General features: G+C 39.8%; 3 protein-coding genes across 4 annotated transcripts; all 3 read right to left on the bottom strand.

Annotated features, from left to right (window-relative positions):
- On the bottom strand, positions 1 to 1,621 carry LOC119028730 (mast cell protease 1A-like). The gene is made up of 5 exons (XM_037114987.1): positions 1,462 to 1,621; positions 1,235 to 1,382; positions 943 to 1,072; positions 370 to 621; positions 1 to 282 (listed from the first exon to the last, which is right to left on the bottom strand). Exons 1-5 carry the CDS (start codon positions 1,619 to 1,621, stop codon positions 124 to 126), a joined length of 849 nt encoding a protein of 282 aa, XP_036970882.1. The 3' UTR covers positions 1 to 123.
- A 4,269-nt stretch (positions 1,622 to 5,890) lies between these two features.
- Positions 5,891 to 7,305, bottom strand: LOC119028015 (duodenase-1-like). The gene is made up of 5 exons (XM_037113471.1): positions 7,220 to 7,305; positions 6,989 to 7,142; positions 6,681 to 6,816; positions 6,188 to 6,448; positions 5,891 to 6,103 (listed from the first exon to the last, which is right to left on the bottom strand). Exons 1-5 carry the CDS (start codon positions 7,278 to 7,280, stop codon positions 5,924 to 5,926), a joined length of 792 nt encoding a protein of 263 aa, XP_036969366.1. The 5' UTR covers positions 7,281 to 7,305; the 3' UTR covers positions 5,891 to 5,923.
- A 2,591-nt stretch (positions 7,306 to 9,896) lies between these two features.
- Positions 9,897 to 15,596, bottom strand: LOC119028804 (mast cell protease 1A-like). 2 transcript variants are annotated; one of them, XM_037115075.1, is made up of 5 exons: positions 15,563 to 15,596; positions 11,113 to 11,260; positions 10,812 to 10,941; positions 10,239 to 10,490; positions 9,897 to 10,151 (listed from the first exon to the last, which is right to left on the bottom strand). In XM_037115075.1, the coding sequence occupies exons 1-5, from the start codon at positions 15,579 to 15,581 to the stop codon at positions 9,993 to 9,995; spliced, it is 708 nt and encodes a 235-aa protein (XP_036970970.1). In that variant the 5' UTR covers positions 15,582 to 15,596; the 3' UTR covers positions 9,897 to 9,992. The 2 variants fall into 2 exon arrangements, with proteins under 2 accessions (XP_036970970.1, XP_036970969.1); XM_037115074.1 differs by lacking the exon at positions 15,563 to 15,596 and adding an exon at positions 11,340 to 11,514.
- Between the last annotated feature and the right edge of the window lie 1,266 nt (positions 15,597 to 16,862).

Raw genomic sequence — 16,862 nt, 5'->3', positions numbered from 1 at the left:
ACTTTTTTTTTTATTTTGCTTTGCGTCAAGGAGCAAACACTGACAGAGTGACTTAGACATAACTACACCTCCTGAATACAATGGAGGTTTGCTAAAGCAAGCTTTTTTGTAAGGTTGTTGCATTTAACAACCATTGTGCCTGATAATCTGGTTGATCCAGCGACGGAACTTGGACACGTCTGTATAGACATTTGGAAAACGTGGGTCCCTGCAACCTTGATCTCCGTAAGATACAACACCAGCAGCCACCCCGTTGCACACCAGAGGGCCACCAGAATCACCCTGTAAAATGGAAATATCTCGATATTTTGATACAAAAAAAATACATGACGTGTTCATAAACTTTCCTGAAGTGGACAGAGAACTTACATTGCAGGCTCCTTTGAGTGTCTGATATCCACCTGCACAGATGACATTGGCAGGTATCCAAGACCATTGCCGTCTACAGACGTTCTGGTCGACGACAGACACATCCACCACTCTCAGGTCAGCAACACCTCTACCGGCTTCGGTCACTCCCCATCCAGCCACCTGGCACACTTGGTTGTGTTGTAGTTTCATGTTAGGAGAGGGAAGCGAAATGTGTCGTATTGTTCCACCCTCTGGAACTCTCGGAGACAGCTGGAGACACAAAACCAGAACGTAAAAAGTAACCGTGTCTGAACATGGTTTAACTTTTGTCAGTCTTCAGTTATACAATAACTAGAAGTTGGAGCTGATCCATCTTTTAATCGAAAGTTAACTCTACAATATAACAGCTTGGATAGTGCTGTGTCTTGGTTAGAATTTCAGGGACACTTGTATTCAGCATAGTTTTTTTTTGCCCCTCTTGACATTTACCCTCAAAGAAAAGATAAACATGCAAATCTTAAACGCACCTAATTTGACTGTAACACACAAGACATCATCCGGGACAAAAGGTCTTAAAGAGTGTATGCTTACTTTGAGGAGCATGATGTCACCTCCTGTTGTGTGATGCTGATAATAAGGGTATCTGCATCTCTGCACAATTCTTCTCACTGTCCCACCGCTTCTGAGATCGTGGGTCCCCAAAACAACGCTCTCCAGTCCACTAGAAAAAGTTAGATTTAAAAGGTCGTCAGAAGATTTTCTCAGGATGTTTTGCCAACAACACAACAAAGCAACAGATTTTACATTTCTTTTGAGTTTATGTGATTCATAACTGTAACTAAATTCAAAAAAAAAAATCTGTTAATTCTGAAACTCAACTCACTGATGATCACAGTGCGCAGCAGTGAGGACAAAGTTGTCACTGATGAGGGAGCCTCCACAGTGGTGTCCGGATCTGGTCTGCACTGAGGCCATATACAGCATCTGGTTCCGTGGAGCAATTTGCCCGTGTATGATTTCAGTCCCAAGTGCTAAAAACATGAGAAGAAAATGAGATGTTAAAATGAGTTAACATCACCCTGAGAGAAGCAGTCAGACTGAGCAGCTTACCATTCCGCCAGAGACATGTCAGAGCATGAAAGAGCAGAAACTTCTGCAGAGCACGCATCATGGCAGCAGAGGCCTTGGCCTGGTGTTTCTGGGTTGTCAGTAGAGTCGACCCTTTCACGCAACAGTGTTCGATCTGCTTTATACTGACTTCTGGCCACATCCTTTGGGCAATGCCATTTTGCAAGGTCGCAAAGCATCATTGATCATGTGATTAGTAGGTGTGATCACAGTCAGCATGGAACTTACTTTTATACATTCTTCCCTTTTTTGTACGCGATAGCTATTAATATTGTATCCATTTTGTATAGGCAGCACTAAATACAGTGAGCATCTCGAGCTGTTGTTCAAAAGAAGACCTCTTTGTTTACGTGCCTCAACTTGCTAATAAGGCACCCTTTATTAAAAGTTCAAACAAATCATTCATTAATGCCCTATAGATGAGTTATATGTTCTGATTAAGAGAGATGTTTGGGTTGTCATGGTGTTCATCCTCCCCCTGCATGGCACAAGCTTTTAAAAAGAAATCGAGTTGTTAGTTCATTAGACATCTTCCACACTTAGCCATTGGAAAAGCTTGATCAGTGTCTTGACCAAAGTCGGAATTTTCGTATTTTCGCTCTTTGTGTGTGTGTGTGTGTGTGTGTTTGTGTGTCGCCAACCTGAAGCAGTATTTGACGACCTGGGAATGAGGTTCAACAATCAACTATCTTTCACCTCTGAACTGTGTTTTTAATAGCAGCAACGCGTAAATCCTGCATTGCATGTCTTTACAGTCCACCTGATATACCTGAAAAGCATATTCAAGTCATTAATGATGGGCAGAGAGAAAATTCGTACTCAGTTGTGGTTTAATAAATCTTGCAAAGTGTTTTTTGACTTTCCTCCTTTCGGCGTGTTGCATCAGGTTTGAGTACAGTGACAGTGACAGTAGTACAGACAGATGCTTTCTTAAACCAATGTCTTCCTTCAAGACTTTTAACATTTAAAAGACTTTTTTTTAAAATGACATTTAACATTTGAACTTGTTCAGTCAAGCTGAGAAAAAGTGCAGATTGTCACACAAACAAAGATAAAATCAATAATGTAGCAGAACTTTCAATAAATAGATAAAAATAACTAAACAAATCTAAATAAACAACATGCTGTCAGTCAGTGTCTACTAACACTTCCAGTCAGTGAGTGGCAGGCTGTAATACAGGAAGCACAGCTTCTCTGCATTTGCACCCAACGGGTTGCTTCTGTGAGCTGAGCCAAAGTCTCTGGCTGAGCTCAGCGCGCCCCACTGGACAAAATAAATCAGTACACCAGCGTGTGCCTTTGTCATTTTCACTCTTTTTTTTCTATCGGCGCAACATTTCACCGATACGATACAACCCCCGATAGAAATTGGGCTGTTCTATCGAGCCCCGATATATCGGTAGCCGATAATCAGTCGGTCACTAGACTCAAGTAAAGTATCATAATTTAGGAAACTTGCTCAATTAAAAGAAAACAGAACCAGGTTAAGAAATGACCCAAAGTACAAGTGACTTTTCATTTTTAATATCTTTTAAAATGTAACTGATTAAAAGTATGAAAGTTGCGTTAACGTTAAAGCTGTAATTACATCAGGTTAACTGATCTTTGAAGCCATCTTTTTAAATGCTCATCAGACCACAAGATAAGTTAATGTATGTATGTATGTATGTATGTAATATGTCCATCCTTACCCACAAAGAGAAAATTATTACAAAATTATGGTCTTTCACTTTCCTCTTTTCAGCGTGTTACCACATGTTTGTGTTGAAAGATTTCTTAAGATGTGTTATTCTAGAGAAATATTCTGCAAACTTTGATGAAATTTGTTCTTACACACCAGGCATGGACTGGCCCTCTGGCATACCGGGCAATGCCCGGTGGGCCGACGCACATATTTGGGCCAGGCTGTCATAATTTAATCAAAATAGTATCTTATAAATCATTTTTATCGACCACGACGGCCCATTGGTTTATTTTCTTGAAGGACATTGGGCTAATCCAGTGAAATCTCTCAGCCCTCCCTCTGTGCTAAAATCACAGACGTGTTCGCTGGAGCAGCCAGAGATGCAGGCTGACTGACAGGGGATGTGTAGTACAACCGGTATCAACGGGTCTGGCCGAGCCGACAAACCCAACCGGACCTGCTGGCTCGGACCGAGTTAACGGGGTGGGGGGAGCGGACTGTGTCCTGTTGGGCTTAGAAACCCACGGCCGGGTCAGGTTGTAATTTTCAGGCCCCTTGAGAACTCTGATTCCATGAGTATGATGAGCAGTGGTGATTGATAAGTATCAATATTAACTGGTGTTGCATACTTACCAAAATCTGGCAGCCACGGCACCTTATTCTGATAAAATAGCAAATGGTCAAAGCTGAGAAGTGTTGGATGAGCAGCAAGTGTCCGTTTTAGGCAACATCATGGCATTTTAGATATTTAGGTTAAAGCTGTGTTGAAAGGCTGCATAGTAGGTTGAATTTGTGGCAACGCTCTATGCTGTGGTTAAACATGTTTTAAAAAAATGATTTTAAAACTGCTAAATGAAAGTAAAAGCTTTGCAATTTAAGCATTACTAAAGTAAGTGTAAAAAAAAAGAAGTATTATTAGCAAAAGGTTTGCCCACATTGAACAAGACAGTGTCAAATGCTTTTAAGACATAGTTGCTTTGCATGAGTTCATAAAGCAGCCCCGACTTTAGCCTGATACAAATGCATGTCATAGCTTTTTAAAGGAGGGAGCACCTTGTAACATGAAGAGTTAGAATTGAGCTGCTATATCAGGGAAATTCAGAAAATACATATTTGAGGTGATTTCAACAAAAAGGATAATAGAATCAATTGAACTACACAGAGCAGGTAATCGTGGTGGAGTTAACAAAAGATGCTACACTTCTTAGATTTAGGATGTTGATGATACATTATGCTTGAGATAGAATATACCTAAGGTAGGTAGAACTCTGTGTTGAGTAAATTTACTCCTTTGCTTTCCACAATGGTTATTTGATAGACGTCTAAAGTAATGATAAACTGTAATTTTTCTTTTTTTAAATTTAAAATTAACTTAAAGGCAAAAAGTTACACCAAAAATGCCAGGGCTGATTTTTTGTCCCAGTCCACCCCTGCTTCTCTTCCAAGTCTGAGTATTGTAATGAGAGTATTAAAAGACTGTATAATACTACTACTACTACTACCACTACTACTACTACTAATAATAATAATAATTAAGAATAATCTTTTACTAAGGTTATTTGCTTCCATGCAGGTTACTGTGGTTTAATGTTTGAAACAAAACAGTGAGCGCATATATCCTTTGATGTGTCGCATGCCTCAGCATATTGTTTAAATAATCATGGTGGGCCGCTATGGCCAAAAATGCCCGGGCCGTTTTTTGGTCCCAGTCCAGCCCTGTTACACACAACTGAGTTTCTCAGCTATCTCGTATTGAACGTATCATTCTAAGACATATTCTGTGGTTACTAATTGTTGCGTTGGCTGTCTTGATGGCTGATCTCAGATGACACTGCAGGCTTTGAAGCCGAATGTGGAGTTCCTGGACTGGCACTGTAAATGTGGTGGGCAGTTGTGAAGCCAGTTAAATGTACTGCAAAATTCCTTTAATCGGGACCAGCCCAAAGCACACCTGTGTGCACTAATCATGCTGTTTGATATGCTAAAGGAGAAGTGGTCACTGACAAAGATTCAAGTGTTTTTTTGTGATGTATAAATTGATAATTTTTTTTTCTTTTCTTTTCTTTGCTACTTGTCTAGTGTCAGTTTTGTTCAGTCTGCACTTTATTTGGGCCCACACCTCTTGTATCTAGTCCAACCAAGTGAACATTAAATGCAACCGTGTCAATCACTAATTTACAATTCGCTGCATGGATGGCCGTATACACCTCAAACAATATTAGATCTGGCACTGTGGGAGATCTTTCCACTGTCCCACATAATTTTTGTTTAAATTAGATACAGAAAACTGACTGAAAGGCAAGTTTAACTGAATCATCTTTATATTATTAGTATTATTGTTGTTATTGTATTAACGTAATGGTGTAAGTTAGGATGCAATGCGATGTGAGAATTTCACCACCCATTGAATTCTTTCTATCAATTAAAAAGATGCAAGAAATCACCAGAGCAGACAAACTGCTAACAGATGTTAATTGTATTTTGTTCTGCAACTGTTTTCAGGTATGGGGGCTAGCTAGTTAGCATGCTAACTTTAGTAAAGTAAATAGATGTCTTTGAAACAATGTCAACACTGTTATTTCTACACATTGTGTTATTTCTGCATAATTCAAACTTTTTAATCTTATTTTATTATTATCATTTATCAATCTTATTATTCTTATATTATGTCTTCTGATTAGGTTGTGATAGAAGGAAATAAACACTGCATTTGAAATAAGCCTTTATTTTAAGTTGAAGTCACACAGACAGAGCAATCTGTTACACAACAAAACATTCACCCCATAGGATGTTATTGATCCAGGGAAGGTATTGTGAGACATCTGTGTAGACGTTGGGTTTGTTTGGGCTGTTACTGCTGTAGTCACAGTCATAGCTCCAGTTGAAAGACACGATACCGACAGGCTCTCCGTTGCACACCAAAGGACCACCAGAATCACCCTGTGAGGAGAAAATGCATCATTAATATGTTTTGTAGCATTTCTGTACAGGAAACCAGTTGACCTTTTGTTTGAAAGGACATACCTGACAGAATCCATAGTTGGTGTTATATCCACCGGCACAGATGACTTTCTCAGGAAGAGGAAAATCGTTCCATTTCTCCACACAGACTGTCTGGTTGATGACGGACACGTTCACCTCTCTCAGCTCATCAACAACTTGACCACGAGTGTAAGTCTTACCCCATCCAGCCACGAGGCACTTTTCATTTTCTCCTAGGTTCCTCGGTGAGCTGGGAAGTCGAATTGTTTGTACGCTGTTGCTTATTGGAGCTTTTTTTGACAGCTGGAGACACACAAAATCACAAAGTAAAATTTACCAACGGGCTAAACCAACTCAAGTCTGATTTCATAACACACTTCTTTTTATTGATCAGACTTCAGCTTATTGATCAGACTTCAGTTTATTGATCAGACTTCAGTTTATTCGTCAGACCTGAGTTTAGCAAACAATCAATGGAATAGAGAGCTAATAAAAACAATATATCATATGTCCACAAAAGATTTGATGTACTTACTTTAAGTAGCATGATATCCTTCCCAAGTCCTACACTCTTATAATCTGGGTGTTTGTATGTCGTCTCAATGAATCTTATTTTTTCAGGATCAGCCCTCTTGAGATCATTGGTACCAAGAACTACTTGTTCAAGTTTCCTGAATGAGGGAACATTGAGATTTCATCAATATATTTTCTAAAATTGTGCCACTAACAAAAGGTGATGGTTAATAATACATTTCTTATGAGACAAAAAAATGAGTTTATGCGTGTTGAAATCTTTTTAAAATTCTATTTACATGCGTCAAAGATTGCCGGAAGATAACTCACTCATTGTCACAGTGCGCAGCAGTGAGCACAAAATCTTCTCTGATGAGTAATCCTCCACAGAGATAATCACCAGTGTCGCTCTGCAACGAGACCATATACGGCATCGCGTTCTCCGGGACTTTTATCCCATTTATGATTGCAAAGACTCCAAGGGCTGCAAAGATAAGTTAAAGTCAAAATTAGGTAAATGTCTCATTAAATGGAATCAATCAAAATATTCTGTCAGTTTACCATTTCGTCCGAGACATGTCAGTACGTGAAGGAGCAGAAGTTTGAGCAGGGCGTGCATCATGGCAGCAAGTCAACCAGCCGGTCCTCTTGGGGTGCAAAGACGACCCTTTTATACAGAGTTTTGCTTTGATTGCATTTGTGATTATCATCTGTTCTATAGTGACTTCAAACCACATCCTGTGTTCGGTGGAAAATGCGAAGGTTTGCTATCTTTACATCTACATCTTGTTTATTGACTGAGCCACACACGTTATGTGATCAGTACATGATAAGCATAATATTTAATGTATAACACATTACAGTTTTTCTTGATTGCTTTGCCCTGCTTAAAGAAACTGGGATCCACTCGGTTTTCATCATCACTGTCTCAGCGAAGCACAAGACACCTCTTACAAATGTGTTGACCCTTTCTCATTGGGTTGACACATTTTCCCCACCCTTTTGCAGAACACTTAACTTGGATGTCATTCAGACAGTCCACACTCCATTATTCTAGCTATGGTAACCAAACAGAAACCATCTGTTGCTAACTATTAGAATGAAATCACTGACGCACCTGTTTGACACTCCTTCACACAAATCCTAAATGAGCAATCAGTCTGCAGGCCTTTAAAGGTGCAAAGTCTGTGTTGTGAGGTCTAAGGCAGATGAGAGTGAGAAATAAGCGCAGAGGAATGCCAAGGTTGGATGAGGCATGCAAGAAGATTTTTCCCTTGGTGCATTGCAAGAGAGGATGTTGTATGTGATGTGGTTGAGGCCATGTGGCCCCATCGTCAAGGCAGAAGAGACTGAGTATCAATAGTGGCCATTTCTCATACTATACAGTAATAGATTGTTATACTCTACAGTAACAGATTTTATATTTATCTTCTTTTCTACCTTTTAAAACAAATCCCCGGATACGTCAGTTGTTCAGGAAAATGCTTGCTGTGAAGCTGCAGAAATGTTTTGTGGACTATGAGACTACCAGGTTTCTTAATTTCTTATTCTCTAATTGATTTTTTTTTTGGTTTACATGTTTTTCGTGTAATATTTACAGTATTTGAGTTTTCAGCCATAGTTTAAAAAAAGAATCAATGGAATCAATAACATTTGCATCGAAGCATCTCTGACTCTGGATCTAATTCTTTGCAAGGAGGCAAATGTGACAACAAATGGCACTGGCATGAAAGCTACGTACAGTAATAGGCTACAATGACAAGCAATGGTGCACTGATTTGCGCTGAGTGCTGTATTTTGAATTTCGTTGTCCACTGTGTAATGGTTGATTGGAAGAGCTCACACACTTGTTTGCAGGTTGTGTTGTTTGAAGGCAAAATTTTGCTTTTGCTGCATATTTGAAATGTTTTGGTACAGTTAGAGCCTTTTGCAAGCAAAATGTGTCATTTTGACCATGAGTGTTCTGTATTCAGGACACTTTCAGCCTCTTGATGTTACATTTTGTTAAATTCACTTAATAAGTTAAGAACATGTGTGCAAATTCCTTAATGTGGAAGTCTGACTTTGTCATGGTGAACCAGTGGCTGTGTTGGGTTTTGGTGTAAAAGCCCACTCAAAGCAGAGCTCCTGAATGCTGTGAAAAAACTAGAAGAACCACAGGATCCTAAGTGCCCTAACAGAGGATCATTACTGAGTGTGTTAATGTTTTTAATTGGCCATGCTTGATGTTTTCAGTTGATCCGTGTCACCCAAAAATAGTATTTAGGGTTGAACTTAAAGTTATTCACTTTTTTTTTGATAATGGTGAACATTTTGAAGGATGGGTAGTCAAGCCAAGTCAAGGCAAAGCATTTACCTTCATATGCACAGTCAAAAAAAAAGTAAGATAAAATTGTCCCTTTGCCCTCAAGTCTGAGAGCCGTTGGCAATCATATGAGAGGTTTAGAAGTTAAATATATCAAGAATATAATAATAAAATAAATAGATGAAAATATCCTACCACAGCTGATACCTCAATAACTCCTTGTACAAAATGCATACAACATGCGTGTGTGTGTGTGTGTGTGTGTGTGTGTGTGTGTTAGAGAGGCAAAGTGAAGCTTCCTGTATCGAGGTGCGTTAGGGTGGTAGCAGAGGCAGTGGATCTCTGATTGGCTGGTTTTCAATCACTTTCACTTGTTTTATTTTTATTCTCATTAATCACTGAATTTAGTGTAAATGCACTGATATATTTGGTTTTCTTGTTTCTATTCTTTTATTTAAGGGTCTTCTCACCCAGACTATATTCTGGAGCTTACAGCTGCTTAACATTATAGCAGGACCTTCATTCTAGAGGGCTTAGGTTACATTAGAAGACACTGAGCTATACTGAAACTTAAATAACGATGTTATGATAATAATTGTTGAAAGGTTTAAATAGCTCTGTCCTCTCTCTGGTTTAGTTAGTTCACATGTTCATTAATTGTGCATTTTGTCAACACACTGCTTCTCTGACAGTGTGCCTTTAAGTAATCAAGTCTCTGTTAACAAGCGTTCATCACTAACCTGCTTCTCTGACTCACGGTCACATTAATGAATATTGTCCAACACAAGATAGTTAAAGTAACTCTACTGCATGTTATACCTTATCACCCAAAGACAGTTTGTGGAAAAAACAATTAAGATGCCATTTGTGTGTCCAGATGAAGAAAAGAGAAAACAATATTTGAAACTTTTTTTTTTTATTTTGCTTCGCGTCAAGGAGCAAACACTGACAGAGTGACTTAGACATAACTACACCTCCTGAATACAATGGAGGTTTGCTAAAGCAAGCTTTTTTGTAAGGTTGTTGCATTTAACAACCATTGTGCCTGATAATCTGGTTGATCCAGCGACGGAACTTGGACACGTCTGTATAGACATTTGGAAAACGTGGGTCCCTGCAACCTTGATCTCCGTAAGATACAACACCAGCAGCCACCCCGTTGCACACCAGAGGGCCACCAGAATCACCCTGTAAAATGGAAATATCTCGATATTTTGATACAAAAAAAATACATGACGTGTTCATAAACTTTCCTAAAGTGGACAGAGAACTTACATTGCAGGCTCCTTTGAGTGTCTGATATCCACCTGCACAGATGACATTGGCAGGTATCCCAGACCATTGCCGTCTACAGACGTTCTGGTCGACGACAGACACATCCACCACTCTCAGGTCAGCAACACCTCTACCGGCTTCGGTCACTCCCCATCCAGCCACCTGGCACACTTGGTTGTGTTGTAGTTTCATGTTAGGAGAGGGAAGCGAAATGTGTCGTATTGTTCCACCCTCTGGAACTCTCGGAGACAGCTGGAGACACAAAACCAGAACGTAAAAAGTAACCGTGTCTGAACATGGTTTAACTTTTGTCGGTCTTCAGTTATACAATCACTAGAAGTTGGAGCTGATCCATCTTTTAATCGAAAGTTAACTCTACAATATAACAGCTTGGATAGTGCTGTGTCTTGGTTAGAATTTCAGGGACACTTGTATTCAGCATAGTTTTTTTTTGCCCCTCTTGACATTTACCCTCAAAGAAAAAATAAACATGCAAATCTCAAACACACCTAATTTGACTGTAACACACAAGACATCATCCGGGACAAAAGGTCTTAAAGAGTGTATGCTTACTTTGAGGAGCATGATGTCACCTCCTGTTGTGTGATGCTGATAATAAGGGTATCTGCATCTCTGCACAATTCTTCTCACTGTCCCACCGCTTCTGAGATTGTGGGTCCCCAAAACAACGCTCTCCAGTCCACTAGAAAAAGTTAGATTTAAAAGGTCGTCAGAAGATTTTCTCAGGATGTTTTGCCAACAACACAACAAAGCAACAGATTTCACATTTCTTTTGAGTTTATGTGATTCATAACTGTAACTACATTTAAAAAAAAAAATAAAACAATTCTGGTGATTCTGAAACTCAACTCACTGATGATCACAGTGCGCAGCAGTGAGGACAAAGTTGTCACTGATGAGGGAGCCTCCACAGTGGTGTCCGGATCTGGTCTGCACTGAGGCCATATACAGCATCTGGTTCCGTGGAGCAATTTGCCCGTGTATGATTTCAGTCCCAAGTGCTAAAAACATGAGAAGAAAATGAGATGTTAAAATGAGTTAACATCACCCTGAGAGAAGCAGTCAGACTGAGCAGCTTACCATTCCGTCCGAGACATGTCAGAGCATGAAAGAGCAGAAACTTCTGCAGAGCACGCATCATGGCAGCAGAGGCCTTGGCCTGGTGTTTCTGGGTTGTCAGTAGAGTCGACCCTTTCACGCAACAGTGTTCGATCTGCTTTATACTGACTTCTGGCAACATCCGTTGGGCAATGCCATTTTGCAAGGTCGCAAAGCGTCATTGATCATGTGATTAGTAGGTGTGATCACAGTCAGCGTGGCACTTACTTTTATACATTCTTCCCTTTTTTGTACGTGTTAAAAGTTCAAACAAATCATTCATTAATGCCCTATAGATGAGTTATATGTTCTTATTAAGAGAGATGTTTGGGTTGTCATGGTGTTCATCCTCCCCCTGCATGGCACAAGCTTTTAAAAAGAAATCGAGTTGTTTAGTTCATTAGACATCTTCCATTAGACCACTTAGCCATTGGAAAAGCTTGATCAGTGTCTTGACCAAAGTCTGAATTTTCTTATTTTCGCTCTTTGTGTGTGTGTGTGTGTGTGTGTGTGTGTGTGTGTGTGTGTGTGTGTGTGTGTCGCCAACCTAAAGCAGTATTTGACGACCTGGGAATGAGGTTCAACAATCAACTATCTTTCACCTCTGAACTGTGTTTTTAATAACAGCAACGCGTAAATCCTGCATTGCATGTCTTTACAGTCCACCTGATATACCTGAAAAGCATATTCAAGTCATTAATGATGGGAAGAGAGAAAATTCGTACTCAGTTGTGGTTTAATAAATCTTGCAAAGTGTTTTTTGACTTTCCTCCTTTCGGCGTGTTGCATCAGGTTTGAGTTCAAAAGAATTCTTAAGAAACAATGTGGCTTTCTAGTGAAATGTTCTGCAGGCTCCTGGGAAATCTGTTCTTAGATACTGAGCTTCTTAGCTATCTCGGATTGAAAGTATCATTCTAAAAATAAAATATATATCATATCTTTATAAATGCACTGGTTGCCGCTTGTAAACGGACAGAATATGGAGTACATGGAACACAGAAACATGCCTTTCAGGGTGAATATTGAGTTTGTGTTTTATGAACCTAAATACCACTTTATATCTCCTTAATGCAATGAACGTATAAAATACTCTTACATGTACACATGACTGTTAGGATGATTACATTTTAATCCCAGGGTTAGGGTTTTTAAAAAAAAAATTTTTTTTTTTGGTTAATTAGAACCAAAAAACTTTTTTTATTTGATGACCAGCCAGAGCAGAGCGATGACAAGTTGTCCTCTGATGTGACATGTCAAGGAAAAATACAGGTTTTGAAAGGGCACAGAGCACTTAGTTAGTTGCTTTAATACCTCCATTATGTTTCCCAGATAAAGACAACAAGAAAGAGGAAACTTCTGGCATTGAAAAATTAAAACATATAACTCAACTTTGTATGCGCATCATCAGGAGAAGGATTTAGATTCTGTTCATGAATACCTGTGATTATGTCCTTTTCCTGGAAATTCTGTGTCAGTTCTGAGGGACTAATTCTGACTGTCCACTGTCTTGAACCAGACACAAGGTGGTGCTACAGTATAGTTTAACAATAGATCAACAGCTGACACTTGCTTTAACACACACACACACACACACACACACACACACACACACACACACACACACCCTACTTGATTTACAATGAATAAATTAAACTGATTATCAAAATAAAATATCTTTTCAGAGATAAAGATTACATGTGCATATAATACTACAGTGGTGAAAACTAAAAGTTCCATGACAAATGCATTATATGAAGAGCATGCACACGTGCAAACAGAGAAATGTACTCAGTCGTCATCAAATACGGTTCTGTTGCATTCGCATTACTGACGACATGTAAGGTCATCACCCCACATATTCAGAGCATCCTCAGCAGAACAGAGACAGATCTCTGACGTCACCGAACAGTTGATTTATCAGCTGTGATTCATATCAGAGGGCAGCGTCCAGCAAAGGAGAAGAAGAATAAAATTAAGGAGGAGATGATGAACAACTGTTGCCTGAGGGTCATGACTGAGAAACAGCCCATCTCATCTGTCTCTCAGGTCACACTGTGGGGGAGTATGTAAAAAGGATCACAGCGTTTCTCAGACTTGGAGGAACTTTTGTCCGTCTTGGTTTTTTTCATCGGCCCACTTTGTTCCGGCGCAGTAACTTTGAACTCCTTCTTGAAAAATTCCTTTGACTGTAAATGATGAAATAAACTGTTGACAACAAAGGCAAGTGAACATCAGTTACAATCAATTAGCATCACTGTATTCCAGCTGCTTGGTGATCTCTCATATATGTTATTGTCCTTGACTGACATCACACATGAATGTTCTGCAGCTGCATACCCATAAAATCAGTTTTTATGCATTTCTGTGTTTCGGACTAAAATCTGTCCTCTCCCCCCTTCTCCCCATTACAAAAAACATGTTGTTAAAGCATATTTTAAAAGTATATTGTTCCCTAAACAAAAAAAATTGTGATAGTAAAAAAGAATAATAACGTTTAATTCATTGTTAGGCTGATGTCACCACCGACTGAATTAGTATTAACCATCATTAACCAGAGTTAATGAGTTACAGTAATTCATACATTCATGGCGGTGGCTGCCATGCAAGGTGCCGACCAGCACATGAGGAGCAGTTTAGGGTTCAGTATCTTGCCCAAAGATGTGCAGACCAGGGTGTAGGGATCAATCCGTACACCCTGGTCTGCACATAAATAACCACTGAAGGTTCACCCAAGATTTAGGTATTCTATGCCAGTAGCAGCCAAGGATCAAGCTACAGAGATCTGGTCAGCTTGCTTGTTTCTAACTGCGCACCAAGTTTTTGAAAACCTTCCTCACTCTGATTCTTACAGTGAGGTATAGAGAAAGGGACCAAGTTAAACACACAGTTACTTTAAAGAACATGGCAGATTTTAAAAAAAATATGCAAAGTATAAAGTTGTTTTGCCGTTTTGGGGGATTTTAACAGAGGTGGGAGTAAGTTACGTACGTGTCATAAGCAAGTCTCAAGTCTTAACCTTCTAGTCTCAAGCAAGCCCCAAATTACTGCGATGAAAATCAAGCAAGTCAAGTCGAGTCATGGCTAAGGTCAAACAAGTCACGAGAAGTTTGTTTGAATGTATTCTTCATATCTGTAGACACAGTAAACAGAAGAGAGTGGTTAGTCAATAATATGATGTAATTGCATAGTTGATCAATTTTAGAATCTTTTTCAAACCCATTAGTACAAGAATAAGATTAGATTAATATCAACCCTGAAACTGCAGCATACTGCACATCCTGACAGCTGAGAACATTACTCTCAGGTATTGTTCCCCCTCTCCCTCCATAAAAGGAGGCACAAAATCACAGGACATGTCTGTTCTGTCCTGAAATGTGTGTTTCTCTTCTATAAAACACATTCTACATTTCGGACGCAATGTCTTTACACACGGCCCTTTCAAACAGGGCAGAGCTCTGTGAGAAACAGCAAGAGAGACACAGACACAACACCAGAGGGAGAAGCAGATCAGTCGCGGACGTGCACGAAAAACAAGTGCGTCGCATCGAATGTGTGTCAGTATGGCATCGTGTTGGTTTGCCTGCCTACATTTAAAATAAAGGCTTTGTGCGCACCGAAGATGCTATATCTGAAACACACACACACACACACACACACACACACACACACACACACACACACACTTTAACCAATACGGAGGCCAAGATCACCCAGGCATGAAATAATCTTTGATTCCAAATTTGATGATTTTCAGAGCTCCCTCCGTGCTGCCTCTCCTCTGCTGATCCTGTCTGCCACAGTGCCACTCTGGCACGCCCGCCATCTGCCAGGCTTGCATGCACCGCGTCATACAGGGGCAGAGGGCAGAGTATCAAAAACGAAACATCTCAACATGCGCAAAAAAGAAAGAAAGAAGGAAAGAAAAGCCAAGACTTTCGAGTCATCTGTGTCAAGTCTAAGTCAAGTCTCAAGTTATGAATGCCAAGTCAAAGTCAAGTCGAGTCTTTCATCAGTGTTAGTCAAGTAAGTCTCAAGTCCTCAAATTTGCGACTAGAGTCCGACTCGAGTCATGTCATGTGACTCGAGTTCCCCACCTCTGCATTTTAATTCAGAGATGTTCCATATTTTAGCTTTAATAAATCTTGTGACATATTTGGAGCACAAGTTAGTATTAATGAAAGCAATATGAATAGACACCTGCTCACCTGGAGGAGTGTTTCCCATGCTTTAATTTCTTATGTATGATGTGAAGGAAAAAGATATATTGATAAAGTGCAGTCTTGGTGGGTTTACTTGAATAAAGTGAGCTGCACATTAGATTCCAGTCGCTGTTGTTTCCCCCTCTCTGTGCTGACCCACTGGGATCAAGTGTTCACTGTGCTGGTGGGCCAGTCGTCCCTCAAGGAGATACAACACAGTTCAGTGAGTGTTCTCTGCAGTATGTCTCATGCACAAACACACACACACACACACACACACAAAATCTCTTATGGTGTTACATAACATGTTGTTCTTTTGTTATTGTTTGGTGTAGCATTAGTATGGTAATGTAAATTCGCCAATCAGTAATGTCATGCAGATGTCTTCTCTTTGCTCTGAACAGTGACACACCTGCTGTGACATAACTGACTGGAGCGTAGCCACGCTCAAATGTTGCTCCCCTCTAGTGGAAATTGTGAGCTTGTGGTTGTGAAGTGGGGTACGTATGTGATATGCTAACTGTTGCAGTGGTAAAGTCGTGAGACCACCGCTGCCAGGTTACGGTGTCAGTTTACAGTTAACCAGTCTATTGAGTGGGTAACTTACAGTAATGCCGGAAATACAAAGACATCATGATCAAATCAGGCCGTTGGGACTATTAACATTTTCTCAGCGATATTTCATAATTACAAAGAAAAACAAGAATGTTAACGTACCATACACTGGAAAATAAACTTCCATGGCCTCAGCCATTTCTGAAAATGTGCAACTGCATCACAACTCGTAAACTTGAAGCTTTCATAAAATTTCCACTGAAGAGGTCCCATTTGAAGGCAGTATGCGTCAAGAGGTGGGAGACCTAATACTTAAAGAGATAGTTTGTGTTTTTTGAAGTGGAGTCGTAGAAAGTACATATCTATAGTCAATCTGTTCCCTGCCGTAATCACCGATCAGCACAGCCTCAGTTTGGAGAAGCAGAGAGCTGCTCCAGCCCAGATGTTTGCTGCTTTGTATTGCAGTGAACGGGGTCCAGAGAAAAAGCAAAATAAACCACCTAAAACAAGGCTTATCTTAAAAATCTGCAACAGTTCAAGTATATGTTGTATGAGAAAATTCACACTGTTTTACATCGCCGTCAGACCTGCCTTTCTTTTGGCACTACATTTTCTCAACCGTAGAACCTCTGTGTACTTTATATGACCCCACTTCAAAAAACATGAACTATCCCTTTAAGTTCTGTACTCAAACTTGTGTGTACTGGCACTTGAGAATTTCAATGCTTGAAAACTTTTATAATAAATAGAT

This window comes from Acanthopagrus latus, chromosome 11 (genome assembly GCF_904848185.1).
Source record: "Acanthopagrus latus isolate v.2019 chromosome 11, fAcaLat1.1, whole genome shotgun sequence".
NCBI lineage: Eukaryota > Metazoa > Chordata > Actinopteri > Spariformes > Sparidae > Acanthopagrus > Acanthopagrus latus.
This window is presented reverse-complemented; position numbering and strand designations above follow the sequence as displayed.

Coding starts and splice junctions, on each gene's coding strand:
- LOC119028730 (XM_037114987.1), bottom strand. CDS start 1,621: ATGTGGCCAGAAGTCAGTATAAAGCAGATCGAACACTGTTGCGTGAAA. Junction 622..942: donor GTGACATCATGCTCCTCAAA/GTAAGCATACAC, acceptor TTGTGTCTCCAG/CTGTCTCCGAGAGTTCCAGA. Junction 283..369: donor CACTCAAAGGAGCCTGCAAT/GTAAGTTCTCTG, acceptor TCCATTTTACAG/GGTGATTCTGGTGGCCCTCT.
- LOC119028015 (XM_037113471.1), bottom strand. CDS start 7,280: ATGATGCACGCCCTGCTCAAACTTCTGCTCCTTCACGTACTGACATGT. Junction 6,449..6,680: donor AGGATATCATGCTACTTAAA/GTAAGTACATCA, acceptor GTGTGTCTCCAG/CTGTCAAAAAAAGCTCCAAT. Junction 6,104..6,187: donor CCAACTATGGATTCTGTCAG/GTATGTCCTTTC, acceptor TTCTCCTCACAG/GGTGATTCTGGTGGTCCTTT.
- LOC119028804 (XM_037115074.1), bottom strand. CDS start 11,499: ATGTTGCCAGAAGTCAGTATAAAGCAGATCGAACACTGTTGCGTGAAA. Junction 10,942..11,112: donor GCTGCGCACTGTGATCATCA/GTGAGTTGAGTT, acceptor AACTTTTTCTAG/TGGACTGGAGAGCGTTGTTT. Junction 10,491..10,811: donor GTGACATCATGCTCCTCAAA/GTAAGCATACAC, acceptor TTGTGTCTCCAG/CTGTCTCCGAGAGTTCCAGA.